General features: G+C 43.6%; 1 protein-coding gene across 4 annotated transcripts; it reads left to right on the top strand.

Moving 5' to 3' along the window:
• Positions 1-294: 294 nt before the first annotated feature.
• Positions 295-27,730, top strand: LOC117808002 (39S ribosomal protein L39, mitochondrial-like). Of its 4 annotated transcripts, none has more exons than XM_034677403.1 (21): positions 295-484; positions 1,377-1,583; positions 1,669-1,808; positions 1,883-1,982; positions 2,081-2,148; positions 2,693-2,805; positions 2,936-3,001; positions 3,097-3,250; positions 4,645-4,692; positions 6,952-7,661; positions 8,019-8,067; positions 10,340-10,363; positions 18,377-18,442; positions 18,624-18,734; positions 20,571-20,720; positions 20,807-20,994; positions 21,124-21,226; positions 22,366-22,473; positions 22,613-22,628; positions 25,511-25,544; positions 26,793-27,730. In XM_034677403.1, the coding sequence occupies exons 1-10, from the start codon at positions 448-450 to the stop codon at positions 7,024-7,026; spliced, it is 1,008 nt and encodes a 335-aa protein (XP_034533294.1). In that variant the 5' UTR covers positions 295-447; the 3' UTR covers positions 7,027-7,661; positions 8,019-8,067; positions 10,340-10,363; positions 18,377-18,442; positions 18,624-18,734; positions 20,571-20,720; positions 20,807-20,994; positions 21,124-21,226; positions 22,366-22,473; positions 22,613-22,628; positions 25,511-25,544; positions 26,793-27,730. The 4 variants fall into 4 exon arrangements, with proteins under 4 accessions (XP_034533294.1, XP_034533295.1, XP_034533297.1 ...); XM_034677404.1 differs by having other exon boundaries at positions 6,952-7,733; XM_034677406.1 differs by lacking the exons at positions 295-484; positions 1,377-1,583; positions 1,669-1,808; ... (7 more) ...; positions 8,019-8,067; positions 10,340-10,363 and adding an exon at positions 11,700-12,179 and having other exon boundaries at positions 22,616-22,628.
• Positions 27,731-27,919: the final 189 nt, after the last annotated feature.

Below are 27,919 nucleotides of genomic sequence, written 5' to 3'. Positions count from 1 at the left end.
CCTTTGTACTCCAATGTTTAGAGAATAATGTTGAATGGGGTTGTTTTTAAGCAAAGTTTATTTATGTACAACAGTAATAGTTCACAGTGATGACATATACTGATCAATAGAATCCCCCAACACCCCAACCCAAATGAATAATATTTACAGAGAATTAAGAGCATAATGCAACAAAACTTACCAAACAAGTTATTATTGCTTTATTTCTTTTACATAAGCCTCATTGAAATTGCTTCCAACAGTGCCATCTGCTGTCTCAAACTCAGCCCTCCCGGAACCTTCTAATGCAGGGACTTCGGTTCCGACTCGGGCCCGAACAATCAACGCACACAACAGAGGCATGGCGTCCTTCAGCAAGAGGCACAAGTGACAGACATGTACCTTTCCGCACTTCAGTGTTTATATAAGTCGTAATCTTTTAACGTATTTGTGGAAATATAGATAGAAATGGCGACGAGGAGCGTGTGTCGAGTTCTCCAGCGACGTAAGTAACTGACTTTGACGTTGTAGCATTAGCATGTAAGCTAGCTTGGTAAGGTTGAAGGAGGTGTAGTAGCTTCATGTTTATGTCGAGTTAGAGTGAAAAACAGAAATATATAATACAATATGACTTTGAGTAGCAGGAGGAGTACACGACTGTCCGATAGATGAGTTTAATATCACACGTGTTTATTTTAATACGTTTACAAGCTCGTATAAAACAAGCACTGGTGTTTACATCAGGAGGGATTCCTTCTTAGTAAAACACTTGTTTTAATGACACCCTCAAATGTCTGACTCAGTTTTAAAGTTTTCTTCTGTCTTAAAAAATAGTGAAAATATTTTCATTTTTTTAGACTCTTAAAAAACTGATAAACAGTGATGATATTCATTAAATGATATTATAGTTTTTGACTGGTTATGAAACAGGCTGAAGAAATAACAGATATTTATTAATAGTGATAGTGATGCCTCTTAGTGACTTTTAAAATGCAAATACACTATTATTGATATAGTTTAATATTTTTATGAGGTCATTTTTAAAGCTGCAAGGGGTTAGGTGACAGATTAGCACTGAAAAAACAGCATTCATGTGCCTTTTGTAAAGCGGTTAATCACAGTGAGGGATTTATTTGACTGTTAAAGAAAGCAGGATGAGTTTTCTAAATATGCTGTCTTGGCATGTACAGGAAAGTCTTAAATATGTCCACAGCGGGGCGCCAAAACAACTCAAATGAAAAGTTCCTCACTGTAGCTTTAAGGCCTGATTGCATTATTTATCTAAGGGAAGCTATTTCTAAAAGTGTGAGGGGTATAAAGGTACAATAAGTGAGAGGAGAGTCCTTTTTATGTATCTTGTTTCTCAGTATCCCATCCCTCCTTTTCTCCCTCCTCAGGTTTTGCGTCCGCAGCAGCAGCCGTGCGTCCACCAGCCGCCGAAGTCCGCAGCCAGCGTAACGCCGTCTTCTCCCGAGAGCAGGCCCGGCAGAGAGCTCTGTACCCCCGTGTAGAGAAGATAGAGGTGACCATGCTGGGCCCGGGGCTGGACGGCACTCTGCTCGTCATGAACAGAGGGATGTCCACGCCGTTCAGCTGTGCAAGACGTGAGTAGAGGGAGAACACATGGATGTAGTCAGTGTGGCTGTAGAAGGATAATAACTCTGACGTTCTCCTTTGTGTTCCCCTCAGATCTGACAGAACATCATGTGACCAACTCTGTGATGGCGCTGGTGGACGGCGAACCCTGGCCTCTCCATCAGCCGCTCACCGAGTCCTGCTCCCTAACTCTGCTCACGTTCAAAGACAGTGACCCGACGCTCGTCAACCAGGTAATTTAACAAATCAAATCAGCTGTATTCTGCAGGATGTTCTGGATGTTCAGTGTGTGTTCCTTCCCTCTCAGGCATACTGGCAATCCTGCGCTGCCTTGCTGGGTCAGGTTCTTGAGACGGCGTTCAAGGACGACTTCACCGTGGAGCTGCTCAGCCCGCCAGAGGTGCCAGGTGGGCGAGAATCTAATTACACCTCCTAATTTATGAGTTTATGTTTGGATAATAAATCATAGAGGGCACTAAACCTCTCTGTTGTTGTTTCCTTTCAGTTACTTCAGGAGCTTTCTGCTGTGACGCTGTGCTCGACCCTCAGCTGGACTCGTGGACTCCCTCTGAGGTCTGTATTTTAACCCTGTGCACTCATCAGGGTCTGTGTCCACTTACAGCATTTGTTGCATTTACAGCGCCTTGTAGGATCTCTTAAAATAATAAAGTTTCCTCCTCGTGCCTGCAGGATGTGCATTTAAACCACTAGGGGTCAGCAAAACCAGCTGCTATTGAGTTTATCTTTAAAGGGAAATGCCACCCAAATAACATCTCTGTAGTATCAGATAGTTACCTTGTCTGAGCCCACAGAAAGGACAGTGTAAAGATGTGTCCTTCACAAACACAGAGGACACAAGCAGTTTCATTTAATTTAATTATTGTGTTTTATTCCTCTGTGAAAAGCATTTAATATCCTCTGACTGTGAAGCTTTACAACCTTTCTGGTTCTGTCTTCAAATATGTTTTTGTGTGTTAAAAAGAGACAAAGCTTGTATTTAGAGGTGTGCTCACTCCTATTATAACGTCCTGGCCCTGTAAGTGTTTATTTTTCAGCTCATCTTTTTCTGTATCTGATCTTCTCTGAGTCTGAAAGTGTTGTTTCTTTTTCCCTCCAGGAGTCGTTGCGGTCTCTGACCCGAGGAGCCCTGCAGCTGATCCACCAGGACCTGGCCTGGGAGCCCCTGGTGGTGACTCCCTCTGTGGCGCTGGAGGTCTTCTCACACAGCAGGTAGTCTCACCTCTCTTCTCCTTCTCTCCTCTCTGTATGAGTGCGTCTTTGTTTCTCTCCATGCACTCCCCCCTCAGAGAGCGATAATAGATGCAGGATTGTTGTCAAGCTCTTGTTCTGTGTGTCTCAGGTGTAAACAGGAGCAGGTGGATCAGAAGGCAGCAGACAGTCCCAGAGGCTCAGTGATGCTCTACAGGTGAGATTCTATCCTCACTTTGTTTATTCAAATCTTTATATTTCAAACATCTCACTTAAAACCTTTTAATTATGTATCGTTCTCCTTCTCTGTAGATGTGGGGACCACGTCCTGCTGAGTGGGGGCCCCTTAGTGGCCAGAACAGGCCTGTGCTCTCAGTACGAGGTGACGGCCGTCCACAGCTTGGGGCAGGGACCCTGGGGCCTCCACCGCCGAGTTCAGGGCCTCTCCCTGCCTCTGCAGATGCAGGTGAGGATGTGTGTGTGGAGTCAGAGAAGAGTCAATGCTGACACTCTCACCTTGTTAAGATATTTTAAATGATTGTAACCTGTTAGTGTAAAGCAGCCTGAAATGAAGTTAAAAGCATTACAAGACATGTGATATGGAGTGACATTAAAACATAAAAAGCATTAAAGTATCATCAGTTTGCATACATGCATGAGGAATCTTGACCCTGAAGACGCTGACTGCAGAGCCTCAGAGACAAACCATGGTTTAATCATCTGAAAACTTTCCTATACTTTAATTTCTGTGTCATAAAAAGCGTCACATTTAAATCTAAGTATAACTTTCAAAGATTATCTGTTTGCGTTTTACTCTCAGGGTATAACAGGCATCAGTGTCATGAAGATGTATATTATTTTTAACCTGCTGTCAGACATTTTTGAAGATGGCTGCAGTTTTAAATCCTGGATGCAATTTCAGACAATTCAGAAAAAATGATTTCTTTTTATTATTTTTTATTTATTCATTTTTAGTTATTTCTTTAGGCTTTTCTGCCTTTGTAATGATTTATAAAGTGTCTTTTAGTGTTTAAAAGCACTACATAAGTAAGAGGAGAGGAGGGTATTTTCTTGCTTTTTATTAGATATGACAGCAGCAGAGAGAGGAAGCAGGGGATTACATGCGGCTCAGGATGGAGGGTGGGAGTTGAACCAGCGACTATCTCTCGTCTGTGTTTATTACTCATACTCTTAAACGTCCAGCCGAATTGTACGATTCAGATACCAATGTTTTTTGCGTTACTTCTTCGTGTCTGATTTTTAAAATGAACGGTGAGATTTGATGTGTTTCACCACAAAAACAAATCAGAGTTTGTCCTCTCCTCTCTGAATCAGCAGTTTGTGTACCGACTCGGCAGCTTTGAATCGATGCTTTAAAGACGCAGATCACAGCTACTGACATCAGTGCAGACGGGCTGATGTGTGTTAACAGGATATCAGCTGATGCATCCCTAAAACAAAGCGATTAAGTCAGCGGTAGATCTGCAGCTAGATGGAAATGTTTCTGCATGGAGGCTTTGAAAGGAAAGATGTGACATCTTGTTTCAAGCGTCTCTGGAGAAGTTCTCTCTTTAAAGTTATCACACAGAATCTGAGCGTTTCAGCAGAAACAAACACTTTCAGGTGACTCAGTTTGTTTTCCTTGTACACCGAGTTGCAGCTTGTCATTTAAAGCCCAGTAATGTAAACATCCCTCTTTAGTTTCCCCTGAAGGTGATAGAGCCGTTGATACCCGGACAGATAATGTGTGATATGTATTTGTTCTTCAAAGAGCCTCTCCTGTAAAGTAGCACAGCTCAGTTAAAGCTCTTCATCGCCGTCTCCATGTGCCTGTTAGTCACGTTGTCTTCCTCTCTGCAGGCTCACCACACAGTCTGGAGGAAGCTGAGGCAGCGGGCAGAGAAACTGGTAAGACCAACAAGTATGTGTGCGTTCCAACCTCTCGCAGTCGTCCAACAGCGGCGACATCAAAGCCGCAGCTCGGGGCCAGCTCAGGGAAAGAGAGCTCTCTGTGTTTTGGGGGCAGCAGCGGCGGTCTGGTCTACACGCTGGATGCCGCAGCCAGCTCACTCTCTGGCTGCGGCATCACTTCAGATTCCTCCGAGTAGCCAGAGGATAAGATTTAACACGGCTATTTTTGTTGCTTTGCATTTTTATGTTGATGCTAAACTGAGCGCGAGGAGAGTCAGCGTGAAGAAAGCTCATCCTCATCATGAAGGACAAACTTCTGTTTTCTGAGCTCACATCAAAGACGCTGAAGATCCAAGCTGGAGTATTTTTAAATCTCTCCAGGTTCATTGAAGATGTTGTGCATCATGACACTTGCAAAGTTGAATCTTTTCCCCTCTGAGCATAACAAGTTTGAGTGCTGCGCTGAATGAGAAGCATGAATCCTTCAAATTAAAACTAGGCTGCGAGTTAATTTTGGATGGAGCCCGTTAGTTTGCAGCTTCTCCAGCTTTCTCTGCGCATCACTTGATTGCATAATGATGAAAAAAGTTGCACTCATTAATAGACAGGCTCAATTTGGCAGCTGATGACATACTGTGCTCTGTGGCCTACATTTATTCCCGCAGATTGAGTTATTCAGGGATTAAAAAACACAGACAAAAGTCTGGACGTCTTTTGAAGAGGACGACGTTTGCATCACGTCTGTCGTAGGTTTTACAAGCTCTCAATTGGCATTCAGGACGTCAGGTTTGTGATCTTAGAGGACACTGCTTCATGATATCACCTGATGCTTATAGAGGGAGGCGTCCTGTCCTCTCTGTCCTGTGTATTAACAGAGCATCACCGCCACTAATCAACGCAGGAGCTATAAACTGCAGCAGGACATCTCTGAAGGGCTTTTTACTGCTGGGTGCTGGAGAAGAAAGCTAATGCACGGCTCACTCTGAGAGATTTGATCCATTTATGGATGTTTTTATTGTCCTAAAAGCTGCTTCAGATGTTTCCTCCTCATGTGAGAGAGAGAAATCAAACCAAATGATTAAAATTTAAACCCCAATCAGTTCGAGTCGCATTCAAATCCGTCCGCTGGAGTGTTTCAGCTGTGTCATCGTGCACAGACACAACACTCTGTAGACTGAAAGTATCCTCAGAGGGCGTCTCCTCCTCGAAACAAACAAACAAACCAACACGTTAATTAAAACACTGAATAAAGCATACGAGGAATCAGCGTCTCTCTGGTGCTTTTTAACGAGGGGTTCAGGTGCTGCACGTCAACTTAAAGTCCCCTTCTTCCTCCAGTTAATCTAAATATTTGATCCAGACGTCCGATGGCTGGAATCCGCCAATTAAATGGTCCGACTTGAACTCTAAAGACAGTCGTCTGATTGAAGTTAGGGGGTGGGATCAGCACGTGCAAGCGGCCAAATGCAGCAGAATGAAACGTGGCTGCAGCAGGTGAAAGGTGGTATTATCAGGTGGTCTGGTTTCACTTTTGTAGGTCGTATGGATACATCCGTGTTTCATCATCACTTGCAAACTACTTATTTTTGAATTTGATGGTTTCAAAAGCACCAAAGCATGAGGAAAACAAAGTTGATAAAGCTTCTGCGAGCAAAGGAGATAGAGGGAGAGAGAGAAGGGGCAGGAGTGGTCAATCAAGAAACGGATGAGCGCTCGTAAAGCAGATAAATAAGATGTTGTTATCTGAAAGTTTCACATGAAGCGAGCATGAAGGAGTTTGATTTGGTTGCTTTGCTGCTGAAATTGCACTTCTTTCAACGTACTGTTCGTCTCTCTGCTCGGCCCTCCATCACAAGTCAGCCGCACTGATGTTCTAAAGTCCCTTCACTTTATATTTTGACTCCTATTTTATGATCCTGCAGACAAAAGCACAGATTTAAAAACCACAAGTATCTCCCGTGAGTGAGAAAAACAAACGAGACGTAACCGCGTCATTTAGAAAGATTGAAACCTTCGTGTCTTTGCGTCCACCGTCTGTTTACGCTGCTGCACAGAAACTCTCAGCGAGGCGTGGGCGAGCGTTTTGTGAGCCGGCTGCAGGCGGCAGGGAAGCATCTCCCCCGTCTGCCTCCAGCTGGCGCTCCAAACACGGCCTCCCACGCTCCAAACAGATGCCCCCACACCCCTCAGACTCCTCTGTACCATGATGTGTCCTCTTCATGATATTGGACTCACAGCTTTTTCTTGTTTGCACAGGTCGAGGTGCCAAAGACTGAAGAAGCGAGTCCACCCTCTCCTCCTGACTCGACCCCAGCTCCAACCGGCCACTGAAGTCCTCTGTGTAACCCTCCACACACACATGCACACTCTGACATGTACCAGGATGAATCAATAAATCTGTAAAAATATGACACAAACACTCACTTATCTCTTTTCTTTTTAAGAGCGTGCTTTCATTGACACCTTTTAGTACTTTTTAGCGTCTCTTTGTTTTGTAAGAGAACATTATCTCTCCTCTGAGGCTGCCGAGGTTAATAACTGTTCATCTGAATGTGGGCGTGTAGGAGTGAGAGTGAAAATGGAAACTTGTACATGCTCCCCTGTGTGTCAGCAGTTTTCTTAACAACAAAAGCAGAGTGTGTGTCCGCGTGTGTGTGTCTGCGTGTGTGTGTGTGTCTGCGTGTGTGTGCTGGCTGAAGGTCAGGCAGCGGTGCAGCTGTTGTGTCTGTCACTCGTCAAACAGGTGGCCCCCTCGATCCTCAGAGTGTGTTTCGGAGGAGTGTGAGAAAGTGTGAGGATCGGAGGCCACGAGGCGGGTTTCTTTTGACTTTCTCTTCCTCAGGATTCTCGGCGTTTTCACACATTAGACACAAACTCCTCGCCACCGCCGCCGGAGAGTGCCCTTTTCTCATCCGACAAAGCCCCTGACCCTGTCATCACTGCTGAGATGCTGTGGAGCTAAAAATGTATGCGGCGTCCTTTAATAGAAGACATGACGATGTGTTTCTAATACAACTTCTCTCCCGTTAATCTAAAATGTGAGCGTCAGAAATGTTAAATGCTTCTTTCTTACGTCTTTTTATTGTAATCATTAAAGCACCAGTAAGGATTTTTTAGCCTGTGATGAAAGAGACTGAAATTGATACTGATGTCTCTTTATGACCTTAAGAAACAAAGTAGACCATTGTTTACATTTTCCAGTACATATATTCACAATCACTGCTGTTGTTGTCACTCAAAAGAAAGCTGGATGACATTTATGATCAGAAAATATTGAATTTGCATGATCTGGACAAGATAACAATGTAATGTTTTGTCCACAGGGGCCACCAAAGTCAACACAAGCCAAAAGTTACTAACAGCAGCTTTAAGGTGAGGTCTTACTTCTTGATGAGAGAGCTGTAACATCACTCCCTTTACACCAGTTTCCTGTCTGATCTCATCTTAATCCACCATGAGCAGAGCACTTTGCAGCATTTAGCAAGTCACAGTGGCAAGGACAAACTTCCTTTAACAGGCAGAAACCTCCAGCAGGACCAGACTTATGTTTTTAATCAGGTGGTTACAGACGCCTGATCATGTTTATTAATCCCAAGAAAAAGTGTGCTTAACTTTCCCCCCTTTCCCCCCTTTCCCCTCCCCACGTCTACATCCCAAATCCCAGTTTGACATCTGACTCTTTTTACGGTATCTGTGCCCTCAGGAGTAACAGAAAGCCGGCGTTACACAAACACAGGACTTAATGTTCAGACTATCCACGAGGTATTTTTAGATTCTTCTTCTTCTCAATAACAACAAACTTCTCCAGGCGTTTAATCACAGCCAACTGTATCACTGCCATCCAGAGACAGACTGAACAAACCCTCGGGGGGCAGAGAAGTTCGTCGCGGTGCAGCTGTTCTTCCTACTCCCACCACCAGCACAGAAACCCCCACACCAGCGCACACACACCCTGACAATGTGCGAGACACACCCAGGGACATATGTCTCGGACTTAGAGCCAGTCACACCAGCAGACCGAGTGAGATGTTTGAGTCGGTGCCCTGAATTCCTGGAGATGTTTAGGAACGCCTGCTACTCAAACATGATTAAATTTGAATAGCTACTAAAACACTTTGGAATAATACATCCCTGAAAATGAATTTGTAATGGCTTCTTGTTCTCTAACCGATTTAAATCAGTAAAAGTGTTTATCAGGCGGTGTCATAATATCCAGCACTCAGTCTTCACTTTCATATTCAATCATAATTCACTGGAGCATCATTGACCTGCAGGTCTCTGGTTAATGAAGCGGTCTGTTTTATTTAATCTAAACGATCAACAAGCTTTCCTCCCGTCAAACTTAAAGCAACCATTCCCTGAAACGATTCACGTTTTCAACTACGACCCCAAACCTCTGCAGAAATGTTGGTAATCGTTTCAATGTTGGCTCATGTGTCCCAGAAGCCAAAATTCATCTTCATCCGAAATAACATTAGAGAACAATGTTAAAGTTATTCAGGCCTTCGTTACAGGTGTTCAAATTCACATAACAGCCCTTAATTTAACTTTATGTAACATTTAAAAGTTTCTGTTTCTGTCAACAACTCATTTAGAAGACAGAACCTGCTTTTAAAAAAGGAAGATTATGTTAATTATATTATAAATTGGTAGAAAAGGCAATAAGATTAAAAAATATCTGATGTATATATAATTAAAAGCGTAAATCAGGCTCTAATTCAGCTTTTCTTTCCTGTTTTTCATATAAAGTGTGAGGAAGGTGAGCAGGCCTGCAATGACATAAATGGTGATATACCTCACACACTTTAGGGTTTTGTTAATGCAGTTGTCTTATTTAGTTGTCTTTTAATGCAGAAATAAATCGAAACCATTCATTTTAGTGATAAAATAAAAGCATAAACCAAATAACATACCGTCTCCTCATTTGAAGAAAGGAAACTAAAGTGGCAGAAATAACAAACGACACAGGAGGAATGTAAAAACCAAACAACAAACAGCATCTCCTCACAGCTGGATCAAACCACACGCCACCCCATTTACTAAAAATAGAATAAAACAGCAAAAATCTTCAAAAGCACTCACACAGATTTGTTTTGAAAGAGTGGGTGTATCAGGGAGGTAGAGTAATGGTAATATATGTTGTGAAGAGTTAGATTTTCCTTCCAGGGTGTTGAAGAATCTTTAACACGCCGAGTTAATAATCGCCGTGTTTGTTGTATCTGGAGAAGCATCAGGCGCCGCAAACATCCACAATCTTATTTTGGCCCTGAGAGAGTGTCAGACCTTCATCTCATAAGCCTTTAATTCCTTTTGGGCCGCACCTCTCTCTGATTCTGCTTTCAGCGCAGCATCTTGATCCAAAAGGTAGAAACTATTTCTGGCACCTTTTTAAATCAAAATAGTCGAATCACTTCTGCCTTGAAGAGATCTGCCTGTCAGAGTGCAGCGACTGCTTTACCTTAAAAAACCTGCAGACATCTCAAAGCAGCCGCTCTTTATCTGTCTGTACATCTGTAGTTCAATCTTGATGTTTCACTCTCTGATTCTGCAGCTTGTCTTGTGTTAATGTTAAAGTAGAAGTGTGAAGTTTTAAAGGTCTTTAACTCATGAAGAAATTGTTGTTAATGAATCGTTTTACTTCCAGATGTTCTGCAGCATTCTCCAGAAGGTAAGGTGTCATTTCATCCAAATCACTTTGGGGATTTCTTTTGGGTGATACTTGCAAGCCTCATTACACCTCTCATAAATGTTAATAATCATGCATTAAAGACTAAAAGCAACGTGCATACAGAATGATAATCTGTGCACATGATGTAATATGACAGAGAAAATGGCACCAGCACATTCAGAGTATTGGCCAGTGGTACAAAGCTGAGGTAGTATTGGAGCGGCTCCCAGCACAGGTGTGAATGTGCAACAGAGAGTGTTGCTGTGAGTGAGAGAGTGAGCTCAGCCAGATATAAATGAGTCTTTGCAATCCTGGTTTAAAGCTTAAATGTTACAGACCTTGTATCGGCCGTCATACGTGATATTTACAGAGTTTTAAAGCCTTAAAGGTGCATTATGAACCTGTGTATACTCAAAGAGGTTGCTTTTTTATTAGATCAATGTAAAAAATTAAAGCAAGGGATGTTTTTGTATAAGAAACAAAATAAGTGAATAAATGAAAAAACAACCAATAATAATTAATGATAATAATTTAAAATAAAAGATAAATAATAGTGAAAATACAATAAAACAAATAGGTTAATATTTAAAATAACACCAAAAACAAACTGAGAATTAAAAACAAATAAACACCAAGTGTGTCTACATCTACAGAATATGTTCTTCTTTGCATATAGGTGTCCTGCTACAGAAAGGATTTAAAGCCTCAAAGGATCAAGATAATGAAAGAAGCACAAACTTCAAATGTAGAAAAAAAACATGCAAAATAATGCACCAGGCTTTTATTTGGGGCATGTTGTATTCCATCCTTCATGTGATGCCAAACTAGAACAGACTGCAAACCTTTCTGGTAACATTAAGTCCATATATCCAGGATGTAGACAGAATAAAACGTACATTGAAGCTTCTTAAATAGAATAAATGAGAAGCACATTTTTAAATCTTCCTCCTCTGATTAAAACAATACATCCCCTCTGATTTACTCTGTCAAACACATGAGTCTTATTCTGAAAGGTCAGCTGTTTCGCAGTACTAGGACTTATCTTTTATTATTTGAACTTATAATAAAAAAAAAGAGAGCGAGAGAAACAGATGAAGTCTTCCTCCTCTGATTGTTTCGCCTTCATGCCTCTCTCACTAATGCTCTTAAGAACATGGATTAACGTCTTTCTCACGTGCCGCACAAATAAATGTGAACTCGGGTTTATAATGAAAATAAAAAGCCTTCAGGGTCACACAGGGTCCTGGTCGCTCGTGCAGAGGTATGATGGTGGGTGCCACACCTTGATGCCATACCCAGTTGCCTCCTCCTCGTTATGTGAACAGTTGGCAGTGCAGTGCGCGTCTTGGACACGGCGCTGCGCTCTCGGCGCTCTGCTCGTCTGTAAAGAACACCCCGCCCTCCCTCCACCTCCATCTCCACCTCAACCAGCGTTTACACCACACCACAGGAGGAGACAGGACGTTCAATCCGCGTCTATCGTAGTAACGGGAGCACCCTGATCCCAGACGGACCTCATCCAGGACAGCCGCGTCTCTCGCAGTGATCTCTCCCGGAGGCGCGTCCCACTCTCCCGCTCGCTTTGCCAAAACCTCCGCGACGGTCCGGTCCGCTCGCTCCCCCCCCCAACCCCCTTGGAGATCAGTTCATTCCCTGGAAGCTGGATGAATTATTGGAGAGTTGCGAACAAGTGCGAGAAGACAGCTGAGGTTCGGGATCTGCCTCCTCGCTCCGTCCAGGGAAGAGAAGCCGGAGTTGTGGACGAACATGGAGGGGACGTCCCTGTATCTTCCCATTGTCATTTTACTGATGCAATGTAAGTCTCATGGCAACTATTCATTCAGAACGACCAACTGTTTAGTGTTTGTGTTTCTCTTCTGCCTGCACGAGATAAAGCTTTGGAAATAGTAGGCCAAGCAGCTTTAGAGTATTTTATTTGATCTTCTTACTTTTTTATTTCGATTGATTTGTTTTATAGAAGCTGTTCCTGCATGTCCTGGGATAACTTCTCTGCCAAAAAAATCAAATTATATAGAGCTGTGTGAGTGGAGGGGGACTTTTTCTGTAAGACCTGGTCACACTAAATTCATTTCCAAGAAGTTAAGTCATATTTTTCCTCTTTGGTGTAAATGTTAAATAATTTAAAATCATGCATTTCCTTTTATAGTTTTCATCTAAGGCGAATACGCTCTGATTTTACTGCAGAAATCCACATTTTGCATGATATCTGTTGTTGTTCCACTGTCCCCGGTTTAGTCAGAGCCCCTCTGTGAGGCTGGGCAAAGGTGACGCTGCAGCCAGGCTGGGTTCCTCCAACTTGGCCCTAAAGTTGCCCTTGGCTGGGTGCCACCTCTGGGTGTGGGCGGCATGCTGGTGGCGGGTGGGCACACATTTTGGCAGGAACGGTGGCGTTACTGTGCATGAGATATGCATTTGGACTTCCACCAGGCATTACATACTGTTTGTCCTGATAACTAGGTGTTTTCCTCGCTGGGACGTTTGGATCAGAACAGAACAAAAGAAGTGGAAATGAGCATTTATGGAGCTTTATTATCTGATGATCCTGCGTGGAAACCTGTTTGACATGCAGGGAAAGAAAAGCAGTTTGCACGCTGTGGGGAGGAATGACAGTTTGAGATGGATGTGATGAGACAGTGAGAGTGAGTGACGCACGGTTTACTCCGTGTTGTCTGCATTTTGCCACCTGTCAGCCCGCCAGGTCACGAGTTCACAGAGGTGTGTGTGTCCCGTCCTGCTGTGCACAACCTGACAGGAATCACTCATCATGTGGCACGCAGAGAGATGGCAACAGTTTAGCTGAGCCGCATCAAGTCCACCTCGGCTCTAATGAACCCAGTGGAGAGTATTGTTGGAGAAATACAGGAGGAAATGTTTTGGGTGGGTCTCTGTGGGCGATGGACCCAACATCCCCCATCTCAACCTTATACACACACACACACACACACACACACACACACACACACATGCACACACTCACACCGGCCTGACTGAGACAGCTGTTGCTCACAGTCATACAGAGAGGCTTTGTTCAATGGAGAACACACACACACACACACACACACACACACACACACACACACACACAGATATAGTCCTCCTCCTGTTTCTCTCTGCACCCCCACAGCCTTGAAACGTGCACACCGTCCACACTCACCTTATCTATATCACACAGCCAGACAGGATACGTCCTACGGGTCCATCTCCCTTCCTCTCTCATTTGTTCCCTGTTAATTTGAATAAGTGCCTTAATTATTACTGCGCCATGCTTTTGACCTCACCACAGCCCTGGCAACACCCACCCCGGTCTCCGTAACACTCTGTGCGGACCACGTAATGAGGGGAAAGCTGCGTGCCAAGGAGCGAGCGTGCCATCTTTCTATTTTTGCTCCAGCAAGAGGGTGGCTGTCCCTCTGTGAGTTTGAGCTGTCGCACTGTTTGGTTGATGTTAATGCCACACACAAATTATGTGCATCTGTGTGTATGTGTGTGTGCATGAGCTTGATTGTGTTTGACGCCTTTGTTTGGATGTTTTTTTGCTTCCGAGCCAAAAAAAGCCCTCATCGCAGACGCTTTTTAATTACAGCGGCCATATCTGATGCCATATTGGAGGAACATCAGAGACCTGCTGCTTCAAAGCACATGAAAAACTTTATTTTGAAAGAGCCTATATGAGCAGCTTCCTGACTCTCATTTCAGTTTTAATTACGGCTCGATAAAATGATCTTTCCCAGAGAAGAAAGTCTTGTCAAAGGAAAGCTTACGACACGATTAGGCCGCCAGTTTTACTACTCACCCACAGCTGCTCGGCTCCCTAGCAGTCCAAGTCTGGCATACCTTTCAGCTGGCCTTACTCCTGATATGTGACGCAGCTAATTCTCAAGGCTCTCAGGTCAATCCAGGCGCTGCTATCTGTAGCTGATTCTCAGCCCTAATCACTTAACTCTACCAGTGTCTGACCAGGTCTGGCAGAAAGTAATGCACCTTGTTCCACTCATGATTGGTCCTCCAAAGTCAAGTGTGCCGTATTAAGCTGCAATCACTTCTTCTCAGCTGGAGAGAGAGTGAAACTGGCACAAGTAATAAGGCTATGTTTAGTCTTGGTTTGGAACCAATGAGCTGAATTTAGTCGCTGGAAACGCTCGGGTCAACAGAAGTTTACGTCCCAGTTGATGATGTGCAAGCGAGGAAGAGATGTTTGGATGCTTCTAGTTTTTATTTATTGTCAGAGTTGAGTATTTTTAAGAGTTGGCTGCTTGGAGAGTGAATAATCGTCATTTTGGTTTTTGTTCACCCCGTTTTCACGTGTCCTTAAGATGGTTCCATTCCCCAAAATGGAAAGTTATTCTTCTGACTGCACCATAGATGGTCTGATGAAGGTGTAAGGTTCTTTTTATAGCCCATAACTAGTCTAGTTAACGTATTGTCCACCATCAGTTTGTCCGCTGTGTTTGTACGTTAAATTGGCCGATGTGGCTCAGTGGTAGAGTGGATCGTCTCTCAATCAGAGTCCGCAAGTGGCTGACCAATCACAGGGCTTCTGGTCTATGATATTGGCTGATACCCTCAGAGACTAAATCCTCAGATGACGTTCATTGATTTCTCTGTAGCAGTCAGCTTGGTCGGCTTGTTTTACTCTTCATTAGAGGTAGAATAAATGTCACGTTTATGTTATTTAACGTTAAAAACATGTCCCTAGAAATCTGAGACTACATGGTCCTAGATCTCTCCGTCTTGTTTCCTCTTTCATGTAAGTACAGGTGATTTGTCTCTGCATGCTCGTTCTTCTTGCATTACAAACCCACATGCCAACAGTAGTTAGATGAGCCTATCAGCTTAACGATCTACTCCGCATAATGAATTGACCAGATTTGGGAGATGTACTGATCAGCAAGGTGAGGAGCTCAGATATGTGGAGGCAGCTTGGAGTCGAGCTGCTGCTTCTTTGTCTTGAGAAGTGGAAGCTGAGGCATTTGGGCATCTGTGGAAAGCAATGTCAGGAAGTTTTGGGGTTTTCAGGTGTGTCTAACCGAGAGGAGACCCGAGGGTAGAGGCAGGAGTCACTGTAGGGAATATGTCATCTGGCCTGGGAGCACGTGGGACCTCCCAGGAGGGTCTGGAAAACATGGCTGGGGAGAGGTGCGTCTGGAATACTTTGTTCAGCACTCTGATAAAAACCCAGCCTGGAGATTTGGAGGGAAATGGACGGATCTTTCGCACCACTTTCGTCCTTCTTGGAATATATTTGCATTCTCCTTCTCGTGCATATTTAATTGGTGCTAAAAGCTGTTTATGCATGTTTTAAATCTGTGGAGATACGGCCAAAAGAACTCTTGTGCTTCATGTGAGCAACAACAGGAGTGACATCTGGAGCAGCATGGGTAAACTCTGCGTGCTCGCTGAGATTCATCTCTAAACGTGTAGAGCATTTTTCACTGACTTCAAGGACAACATGGCCTTTTTATTTAGGAAGCTACACCGTGTTAACAATATCCACCATGCAGTTGTGAAATGATCTGAACAAGCCATGTGTTCATTGTCTGCCTGAACGCCTCTGTGGTTAATTGAGGCCATTGAAGATGACAGAACTGTAGTACCAGAGCTCGCAGTGATGCTCGACACTCGGGCAGTGGGAGCTCGCATTGCAAAGCCTCTTTGCTCTTTTTTGGTTGTGTGTGCGTGCATGTGTGTCAGTCAGGGCAGCAGTGAAGTGCAGGCGTGTTGTCAACCCTGCTTCATCTCTCTTTTCTCAGAGACACCCTTCAAGGTGGCGGCAGGCCTTGTCTCACACTATGTGACAAGAGCTTCTCCCATTCACAGTCCCACTGTCTGAGAGGATCTCCCTTTCCTTCAATCCCGCTCTCTCTTTTATTCATGCTTCTGCGGGTCTCTGGCTCCCCACACCGCTCCACCAACCAGCCAACCTCCACCCGGTCCCCTCCTCCTCCTCCTCACTCTCCTCGACTCCACTTCATTTGTATTCTATTCTTAGGGCTGCTCATCTCTCCTTTGTCGTGCCTCCTCGTCCTTTTTTTAATCTCATTGTATCTCCCTCCCTCGTCTTGTTCATCCTTCAGTGACACAATGCTCCTCAGAGGGTGTCAAGGTGCGCAAGCCAAGGCTACGATGATAATCCTGTTACAGTGCAGCAAGTCAACACATGGCTAAGTGAGGGGCGAAGGCGAAAGCGTCTGCAGGGAGAGCGTGCAGTTTTAATTAGCTCAAAAGTTTGACCAAGTGAGGCTGGACTGAAATGAGCCAACTTAAGGAAAGCTTTTAAAACTTGAGTGTTCGTTTTGCTGCATTTTGCAGACGCCATTATTTTTGTATAGGATGTTGTTTATTTAAAAGCTTGTTTAAAAATAGCTGTTGTCGTGGAAATTAAAAAGAGGGAAACCTTGGCCTCTGCATGGATGGAAACTTCGTACTCGCCTTGTGCCTCCGCCCATCATGGCCACCTTCCTGTGTTTTATTTCGACTTCCTGTCCTTTTGTCTCGCCTGGCCTTCTATTCATCCCTTCCTCAACAGGAGGAACGACTCATAGCAATCATAACAATGAGCCCGAGCAGGAATTCACTGACAAACAGGAAGCTGGACAGCTGTCTAATTTAAGTTTACATGTTTGAATGTTTGCCGTTGTGCGATCTTAATCTCATGTGGGTCCTTTTGCTGGAACAATGACAGGAAAAGTAAACGTATGTGCTGCTGGGGCGTGTTTGTGAAGCCTTTGGTTTTAAGGATATGTGGAGGTGAAATCTGAGTGACACTTAAACAAATTTGAAGTTTTTTAGAAGTTTTTCATTGCCCTTAATGTTCAGAGTAAAGTCCCCCTGAGGCCTGTTCTATATTTATTATGTAATTTTCAAAAAAGCAAAGCCTTCAGTCTTAAATCCTTTTTCCCTACTTGCAGACTTCTGGGAAATGTTTTCAGGCTTTCATGCACCAGCAAAGACTGTTTGCTGTTCTCGCTGTGTGCATGTTTCCAGGAGGGTTCATATGCAGGAGGAGGTGTAAAGACACAATATATTTAAAAAAAATATAGCGCTGATATTACAGCCTGATATGAAACACAGTTTTCATATATATAATGCTCCAGTGTTCTAATGGTACATTGTGTTTGCTAATCGCGTTAGAAAGCTAATGGATGATTAGAAACACCTTGAAAACCCTTGTGCAGTTACGTTAGCACAGCTGAAAACAGGATGCTGGCCTTCTAGGCAGAGGTTTTTTTTTTGGATCACACAGAAGAACATTAGTGAGATGCAGGACAAGTGTTGGGGACAAGAGATGTTGGGAAATGTAAGGGATCTTCTCAAAAACAGATTGGCCAAACTTAAAGCTTGAAAACATGACAAACCAGTTAAAAATCGTATGTTAAAGCCGTCTGAACATCTAGATATTTGTGCTCCATGCTTCCAAATATTCTCCCTGGAAGTCTTTACTCAGCTGGAGCATGTTCCTGCATCAGCTCACCTTCCCTCACATTTAACCGGTATTTAACAACAGGATGACCCGACTAATCCTCCTCATAAACCAATCAGCGCACAGGAAAGGCAGCTCCTGCTTCCTCTTCCTGTTTGGCTGAAGGGTATCAGTGACACACCAACAAAGATGGTCTCCCTCTTTCTAATGCCTTCCCACACACAGGGTTAATCTGGACGAGCCACTAGTGAGCTGCCTGGTGACCTTGTAGTAACCTGCGCTTAAATAAACATACGGCGGGCTGCTTCTTAACCTGGCAGGATTACCGCGGAGGAGTAATCCTTCCCTTACCTCAGATGTCCTGTGAAAAGACTCCTGGCTGCTGCGTGAGCCTCAGACAGTAGAGCAAGAGGGACCAAAGGCAGCCATTAAATATTCTCCTCTTGTAGTTGGCGGGCAATGTGGAGCACTTTACCCAATTCACCTTGCCCCCTAATGGATGACAAGCGATATTGCTTCCTGAACTGCTCTCACCCCTCTCTCTTTCTTTATCTCCCCACCTCCTCCACCAGGTTCCCCCTCTTCTCCCGTTACAGTCACGACCAACAAACACAAGGTGGAGGTCCGCGAATTCTCAGGTGAGCCTGGAAAAGCAGCTCTTCTTCATTCCCACCTCCTCCTCCAGTCTGGAGAGTTATTGCTTCATCACGTTCCTCAGAATAAACCATAAAGCTATAAATAGACCACGCAGTTAAATGTGCCACTGATTGAAGGCTCCTGCCGTAAATATCTCCCTGGTTTTGCTCTCCTCCTTCTCAGATGCGGTGCTCTCCTGCACGTTCCGCACAGAGCGAGACCAGAACCCGCGCATCGAGTGGAAGAAGAAGGGGAAAGATGTTTCCTTTGTCTACTTTGATGGACACTTCAAAGGTGAGAAAGCGGCTTGTTGCTGTTTATCCCTCGGGTGGCAAACGGGGCGTTTGATTTCATCAGCTTGCAGAACAAGCTGTAAGGGGGTTTGCAAATACTGTAGGGGAGAAAAACACAACCTGAACAGCATCCTGGCTGAAGCCACAACATCCCAGCATGATGCAACTGAGACATGAAGAGAAACAGACTCTTTCATGGAGAGGAAATCACAGCAGGATCACGGCTGGAAGAAAAGATGCTCTGAAAGTGGGCCTGAGCTTAGATCACCTCGTTTTAGGGAGATTTTTACTTTATCGTTTGTGTTTCTTTGAGTCTAGTTCATCAGTTTCCTTACCTTGGATTGTTAACTTCTAGGCAAATAAAACATAACATGTTTTCTTTGTATTTTAGGATGAGGAAAATATCCACAAGTCGGCCTTCTCAGATCTGTCCAGGTTTTGAAACACCTCTGAACGCACCGTCACCGACTAACAGCTGCAGATTTAAGTTTAAAAGGTTGCTGAAGGATTTCTAAGAAGAGCAAGCCTTGTAAAGTTCATGAAACTTAGCCACCATAATCGACTCTCACGCTTGCCGACTACATACTAGCTTTACAGGAACAACTTGGTGTAACTTAAGTTCAGCAATTTAGCCATCACTCTCTGGTTTGTTTTATTTTGAGGGCTAGATCAAGCAGCAACTTCAAATCCGATGCAGGAGAGCTGAGCAGCTCACTTTGGTATCCACATATACTGTACTCTAGCTTGATTCAGCTTTTACAGTATGGCGTCCACCAATGATAGCCTTCACATACCAATGTCTGGCATCACTGAGGCTACGTCCATGTATTATAGTGTATAAGCCAGACCCTGTGGGATTAGCTAATGAGGAGTATTAACTTAGTGCATCAGCCTGTTAATATACCAGGTAGCCAGCTAAGCTAATAAGCAAGCCAAAGTGAGTGTTGTGAGTGCAGCTCCAATCAGCAGTCGTTCCCTGCTTCGGATGAACCAGCCATATTTAGACAGATCTTCCTGCCTCGACAGCGAGACAGTCACCTTTCCCCTACTGTCCATCCTGTTGTTTAGCAAACTAAATTAGATAAAAACTCTTAGGCAGGACATGTTTATCACTTTCTTGTAAGATTTCTGGCTCATGGCCTCAGAAGGGAGCAACCAGGTGCATTCTTTGCATATCTCTATTTCCCAATCCAAACTCCATGTCCTTGCTCAAACTGCCCATGAACTCCTCACTGCTGCGTTGTGTGTGTGGTTAAATCACACAAGTCCTTCGAATTAGAAGCGTGAACTACGGCTCTTCAGTCTTTAAACGGACCTCTGAGAGGAAACTGGACCACCGTGACGCCGAGAGGAGTTCCAGATTCTGACGTTGTTCTCACAGTGAACATTTCCATTTCATACAATTTTAAAAATAGCAGTAATAGCAGCTTCTTTTCATTGTCATGAAATCTTGACTGTAATATATTTTTAGTTGGCAGTGATAGAAATAATAGATTAAAACATGCACACAGCGGCTCCAGCCCACAGCTAGGGAAGGCATCGCTGTCTGTTTTTGCTTTATTTGGAATCATGCAGAAAAACAATGATTATACAGTCATTATTGATAAGATGACTTCCAGAGTGAGCATCTTTGCTGTATGAATATGTTACAGAACAAAAAATAGGACACTGTGGTTTGTTCAATTCAAAAAGGGAAGCAAAAGGAGTTTTACGTATGCACAGGTGTCCACAAAAAGGTGTTTTCCAAAGCCTGACATTAAAGATGGCTTGCTTCAGTCAGTTTGTCAGAAGTCCAGGAAGACTTTTCATCTTTGTTCCTCTCTGTCCTCTCTCCCAGGTCCCTTTGAGGGCCGCGCTTCCATTGAGGGGGCCACAGTCACGCTAAAAAAGGTGACCCAGGAAGACGCTGGGGAGTACCGGTGTGAGATCAGCGCTCCTCTTGACCATGTCAACCTGGGCGAGACCAATGTCACGCTCAAAGTCCTGGGTGAGACTCAAAGAGAGAGGATGATTGTGGCTTGTTTTCCTTATTTCATTAAAATCTATTTATCCCTAACTCGTTCTGTCCTCCAGTTCCCCCACAAACCCCGTCCTGTGAAATCCCCAGTGGAGCGGTGACAGGCTCAGTGGTGCAGTTGCGCTGTAGGGACCATCAGAGCATCCCACCTGCCACTTACTCCTGGTACAAGGACAGCCAGGCAATCAGCCCGCCACGACACCCCAACGCCACCTACCTAATCAACGCACACACAGGGATACTGGTGAGTCTGCATATATGGGTGAAAGGGCAGGAGGGACTGTGTGCTTGAAGGATCTCGTCCTACAGAGGGGGAGGTTATGTCTTTCTATCCTAAGATGGTTTTCTTCTTCCCTCTCCGTCTCCTCTGCAGGAGTTCAAATCTGTAGCCAAAGAGGACACCGGTCTATACAGCTGCCGGGCTGCCAACGGAGTGGGACCAGCAAAGACGTGCGAGGGGAAGCATATGACGATAGGTGTGTATGTGTTTGCGTCTGTGTGTTTGTGTGTGTGTTTCTACACTCCTTCCTGCCTCTTCGCCCACACCTTTCAGCACTGGAGAAAATCAGGAGTGCAGTGGAGAGGAAAAGCCCACTAAACTTGTTTCACCCTGCTCCTCAGATCCGACACACCTTTACGATCTGACGTCAGAGGAAGGGCTACTTAGGGGAGAAATGATGTGAAATAAAACTCGTCTGTGTTGTCACCAAAGCTTGTTAATAAATGATTGAACGTACTCTAGTTCATGTGGGAATTGTAGTATTTTTAAACCAAGGGCCTGTTATCATATGCGGTCTAAATGACTCACAGATCCAAAAATGTCTGGAACTGCTCCAGTTGGATCCCGTCAGCTTGCAACCCTAAGATTGGCTGAAATGTAGTCCTTGGCTTGAGATGTGCCAGAGTACGTCAACAAAACATCTTGTGTCTGCGGTGACAGTTTCTAAACTGACAACATTACTAAAAGTCTGCCTGCAGATAGAGACCTGCACATCCCTTTTATGACCTCTAACCGAAACCATCATGCAAAAAAACAACAGGACATTTACCTTACGGAGTGTAGAAGTCGCTTATCTACTGCTGCACATTTGTGTTTTCACTGGTTAGTTTGGATCTAATAAATTGGAGCACAAATGCACTGATTTGAGGCAGTGGAAGACGAGCAACTCCTGTGTTCATGGGAAAAATGATTGGTTTTGGTCAATGGTGTCTGGTGATTTAAGGGTTTCTAACTCTTTGGGTAATCTCTTAGACATTTAGTTTTTCAATCTGAAATTGAAGACAGTGGTAGACCATCAACTCCTGTATTACACTACAGCTGGTTTGATCTGGAGTCTGGTGATAGGACAATAAGCTTGTTGGGATGGTAACATGAATTTATTAGTTTCAATGGTTGGTTCAGATTCATTATATTTATATAACAAATAGAGACGAGAGCAGAACTCCTGTGTTCTGCAAAGGAAATAATAATCAAAAATATGCAATGTAGAAGAAATTATTGTAAGCAACAGGGAGTAGAGTAGCATTTAAATGTGATGTTTACATTTGGAAACTAGGTGTTATTTCCGCCTTCGTATGAAAACTAATTTTTCATCCTCCTTCTTGTCTCCTCCAGAGGATGTCAACGTCTCGGCCGTGGTGGCAGCGGTCGTGGTCGTCTGCCTCGTCATCATCATCTGCGGCTGCGGGGGATTCCTCTTACACCGTAACGGGTTCTTCAGCCGTAAGTTCCTCTCTTAAGTTCACTGAGTTGTATTTATAATCTGTTAGCATGAACGGTGCATCAATTAGCTTTGATTCTCTCCCAAAAAGTTGACATTGACTCTGTTTCTCTTGCACGGTTGTCCCGGCTCATCCATCAGCAGGACACAGAGGAAGGTAAGAGCTCTGTGATTGCATTAACATTGATGTGGACAAACAAGCTAATAACCTAAACACTGAGGATTGTGGGAGGACAGGAGGAAGCAGAGGGGGGGAGGGGGGTTGTTGTTGCACTTAGACTGCGTGTCTGTTTGCTGAGTCAGGACTGTACGGAGTGACAGCTGTGGCTGTGTGTGTCTATATGTGTGTTTTTGAGCTACAGCAGCGCCTGTGTTTCTGCTCATTCAGTGATTGGCGCCAACAGATGTAGAATCCACTGGGAAAGGCTCGTTTTTCCTTTTTTTAAATCAATGCCCTCTTCCTGGCAGATGTACATCTGTTGGAATTATGTCAAAGAGTAGCAGGAGAGATGATCTAAAAATACAGAGCATTAAAGGAGGGGGAATAATCTTTGCAATGTAATTATGGAATAATTACTGCCTGTTAATCAGCAAGGAGGAAAATATTGGCAGAATGAAAAATTGTGAGCAATTAAACTGATTGGATGGGTAATTTGAAATGGATTTGTTAGATATTCTAAAGCTTGAAGGATGAGGCTGCAAGTGTCGTGCCTTCACACACAATTTGCCCCGTCCTGCAAACACACCAGAGTGGGCGTACGGCTGTTTTGATGCTCGACTGACCGTCGAGACATAAATGCATGTCCTGGTGTGACTGGCCTTATTCGCTTGACTTTATGTTATTTGATTACTGGCTTGTTACTGTGCAGAGTTTGATGGAGAGTCACTGCAGAGCTCTCCTTGAAGCTGATGCGAAAGCTCTTTGTCTAGGTTAAAGTCTGATGCTTATCCCACTGAGCTAACTGGAGCTGTCAGTGTCAACTCCCTATTTATAGAACACCACACAAAGACTCAAAGACAATGTGACATGATATCTGATGCACCAATAGTAGGAACAACTTACCAGCGATGGAGTGCATGTCGTGGTTTCGGCTCAGGCTTTAAGAGAAAAACGTCCAGGCTCCAGAGTTCTCACTGCTGAGGTTTGTTGTGCAGAGAGTCGGATCATTTTGGTCTTATGTAACCGAAAAACATGAACTTAGTTTGGTCAGAGCGTCCTTGAACATCACACTTATAACCAGATAAAAACTTCAATAATAAAAAATATATTAAAAAATGATAAAGAATAAGGGTCTTGAACCTGAGCTTTGGAGAACACATCCCTACCTTATATAAAATGTGTTAAAAATTAAAATATTACATTTAATGACGGTTGATTGAACCCTGAAGGGAGAGGCGGGTCGTGTAGGATCTAGTCATTGGTTACTGGGGCGTTCGACTGCTGCATGTGATTGGCTCACCACTTGACCTGCTTGCAGCCTGGCGTTTGGTTGAGCTCTGCTGCATCATGATTGGCTGCATGTTTGAAAGCATTCAATGCTAATATATTGAGTCGTGTATGAAGGTGTGCTTAAACTCAGAGTTCTATGAAGCTGTTAATTCAGAAGCTTCAGATGTTTGTTTTTCTCTCCTGACACTTCAACGTTTGATTGGTGTCGGGGGTGATTTGCATTCAGTCTGATGCTTCTTCATGAATATTCAGACTTCTACCTTTTGCAAATGCTATCTTGTTTATATTCTGACATCACTGCAGAGACATTTGAGAGTCCTGTATGTGCATAGGGAACGTCTCCGCTCACTCTGCTCCCAGTGTTACTCATGAATACATACACCGGGTCCTTCTTGTGTCTCTTCCTGACTTTGTGGAGGTCATGACGGCCTGGAGTAACACAAACCTACCGGGTGTAGAGTGAGCTTGAGAGCCTTCCTGATGATCAGCCTCATGAAATATCAAACTTCATAACATCACAGTCAGGTATATTCTCCAAGTACTTCAGTTTAAGAGCACAACTTCTCAATTTTGAACCCTAATTTGTAATGCTTGCCCTAAAAATCCTGCCCCTGCACACACAGCGAGCTCCCTGCGTGCACTAAATTGTGCGCTGCTCAGATATAAGCATAACATGTAAAGATTTCCTGTGCTCCAGTTTCCACACTCCTGGCACTCCGGCTTCTCTTTCGGGGCTTGTGAGATGTCTGCTTCAGTTGTACACTTTGAGCAGGGACCACTTCACTGCATGTGCAGGGCGTAGTGAAATGTGTAAGTCGTGCCCTGAAGCTGTAGGCCACAGTCTCACAAAACGTACACCCTTTGAAATAACGACGCCGGGGTCTATTTTTAAGCACATCTTTATCAATGATTTAATATTCCATACTCATAACCTCCGACTCCAGACGAGCATGGTGTGCAGTGCTCGGGCGAAATGACCTCCTTCTTGTTGGATCTTGTTAAAGCCGACACACTGACCCTCCCACAGGTCATTTTGGATCTCCCAGTGTCACGGTGCATCCCACATCAGCAGCCAAACCCTGCACAGAACTGAGGACACGTGAGTGTGACCGTTAGGCAGACAGACATGGAGGAAATGTAAAGAAACTAAACTTTGAATCCTGTTCATCCTTAAAAGACTGATTTTTAGCCGTTTCTTCTGTGCTCAGTCGATGCAGTCGTCTGGGAGGAGTTTCTCTCACCAGAGGAGATTTCCATATGTGAAGCTAAGCTAAGCTCGACAAAATCTAAACACTGTTAACTTCATAGAAGTCGGATATTTTTCAGGACTTGTGTTTTTGGTTTCTCGTGCTCGTAAGAAGACTGTCAGGTTCAGCTGCCCTTACACAGTCCTCGATCCAGCTCCATGCTCAGTCACTGCCGGGTCACAGTCAGACTTTCTTTTACCCATTGGGATGTTTGCCATGTATGATGTGCATTATTTATGCAGAGCAAGTTATGACTCAGGATACAGCTGTCCGCCCCGAGTGTCTTTCCTTCTGTGACTATGTCAAACTGTCCGATGCGCTTACCATGTCTTTGTCTTTCAGGTCCAATGTCAACTACATCCCTCCGCCCCAAGAAGTGAGTGACTTTTTTAATGTTCCTTATCCTCCTCTGTCTCTGTGGATCTTCCCTCTGACCTCACATGTGGGGCTCTGACTGTAAACACGAGCAAGGGGGATTTCTCAAACGCAGACTCCCTCTTTTTATACCGAAGTATATCAACTTTTGGATTTGCTCCAGGAGGCTGCTTAAGCAGGCAGCTGTGGGACAATGTAATGGCTTGGAGGTAATCTTTGAGGGCAAATGGGCCCAATTGAAGTGCTTGTTTTTGCATCTGACAGGCTCAGACTGGAATTAGAACTTTGTGACAACAATACAGAGAGGATTGAAACAGAAATAGGATTCTTTTCTGTCAGGGTTAGGACCTTTCTCCAACTTGAAACAGCTTTTAGCATCACTCTCTTCAAAGCCAACAGATTCCATTTGCAAAATGAATGATTATACCTTCAACATCAAGAGGTCTGCTGCCTCACTCTGCTAGTTTGTTTGCGTTAATGTCTGATTTAAAGGGTAAATTCTGGATCCAGATGAGTGTGGTTTTAAAGAAAGCGATATAACATCTGTTTCTGGTTATTAAAAAGGTATTTCTCTTTAGGGATTCTTTCTGTAATGATGTCACACAGTTTTAATATCCATCTGAGCCTGTCAGGAGCAGAAAAAAGCACTTTAGGTGGGCATACTTAGCCAGCAGGGATTACGTTGAAGCCGGTCTTGCAGCTGCAGCGACCTACTGGACCAAATCCAAAATTATTAGAAGCTATTAGTCCAGATGAACCCAAGAGATGTGTAAAATACTTTGCACTCACATTCAAATGTTGCTGAAGATTGAATGTATTCATTCTCCTCCTGTTGTTGTTTTTGCTTTTCAAAGGTCTGTTTATTTGAATTTTTTACATTATATACAAACTTAAATAATGTAGGCAAGTGGTGTTTTTCTTGTGAAAGAAAAATAATAATAAACAGGTGAATAAATAATAATAATAATCATAATGATTATAAATAATTTAAAATGATTATCTAATATTTGAAATAGAGAATAAATAAATAGAGAAGAGAAAAAAATTACAATAAATACAAAAAATTATTAGGTTAATATTATAAAATAAATAAATATGGAAAGTAACAACAACAAACGCTCGTTGGGTTTTTAACAGCTGTAAAGAGGAGACAAAAGAAAAGACACTGTGCTCACAAACACTCAGTAGTTTCATGTGTAATGAAAATATGAAATCATGCTGATTATTCTTCCCTCTCTGTCTCCCTCAGTCCCAGGATTTCAAACACACCCAGTCATTCATGCTCTGAGAAGCTGGCCATCCTGTGAGAACACATCACCCTCATGAAAAGGTGCCAACACTGGATACTCTGCTTTCCTTCTCCTCTTTTGGACTCTGAACGAGCTTCCGATCTTCCAAGATTTGCTGAAATCAATCTTCCTCTCTTTTTTGGGATCAGTTCTGACGAGCAAAAGTCGCAAGGCTTCTTTTTTACTCTCCTGCTTTGCCGTGTGTTTGTCATTTTCTGCTCTTGCGGGATTAACTTTGGTTTGACGGCCCTCTGCTTCCCCCTGGCGGTCAGATGTCCAAACTCCAGTTGATCATTTGAGGGAGCAGTAGAGCCGTTACAGACTTTGTTTTCCCCCTCTGCAGGCTAATCCTCGTACTACCTTTGTTTTTTTTTTTGTTTACCAAAGACTGAATGTTTCATTTAAGGGATTTATTTGCTTTGAAATCATCACAAGAGTTCTTAAAGCCATGTTTTCAATCTCAAACATAAATGCAGTTTACCTCAGCTTCTGCCACATGCCAATGTTTTGTCTTCTGTAACACTGAGGCCCCAGCTTCTCACGGTGCCACACAGGATCCTCTTTGATCTTAGTAATAACCTGGAGCAGACCAAGACAACAGGAAGCCAATTCTATACTGAGACCAACCCCCTTCATCCTAATGTGCCTGCATGGTCTTTTTATATTATACAGTATAAATATATACCTTGTGCCTTTTTAAGTTGTCTGTCATATTTATCTATGAATCGATCACAGTTTTTTGTAAAGAACTTGCCTTACTTTTTTCTGTCTTTATATTTTTGTGCCACTGTTTGTCATTGTTTTTCAAAACGGAGTGTCTGTTTTTCGACGGTGTGCGAATGGATTGTTCAGAGTTTTATTTGAATGGTGTATCAGTAATAAAAGTTTTTCTATTCAAGCACCACTTACTGTAATTATCGGTCGGTATCGAGTACACTCGGTTATATTCATCCAACGGCTCAAACTTTACTCTATAAAACTCAAAAGTAAGGAACACATTAATGCACCAACACAAAAATGTTCTCATGGACAACTGTACAAAACTTCTGACATGTTTACACTCATGTATGTAAGTAGTTATATTTGG

The sequence above is a fragment of the Notolabrus celidotus genome, chromosome 24 (assembly GCF_009762535.1).
Source record: "Notolabrus celidotus isolate fNotCel1 chromosome 24, fNotCel1.pri, whole genome shotgun sequence".
NCBI classification, from domain to species: domain Eukaryota; kingdom Metazoa; phylum Chordata; class Actinopteri; order Labriformes; family Labridae; genus Notolabrus; species Notolabrus celidotus.
The sequence above is the reverse complement of the archived record's forward strand: the minus strand, read 5'-3'. Positions and strand labels throughout refer to the sequence as shown.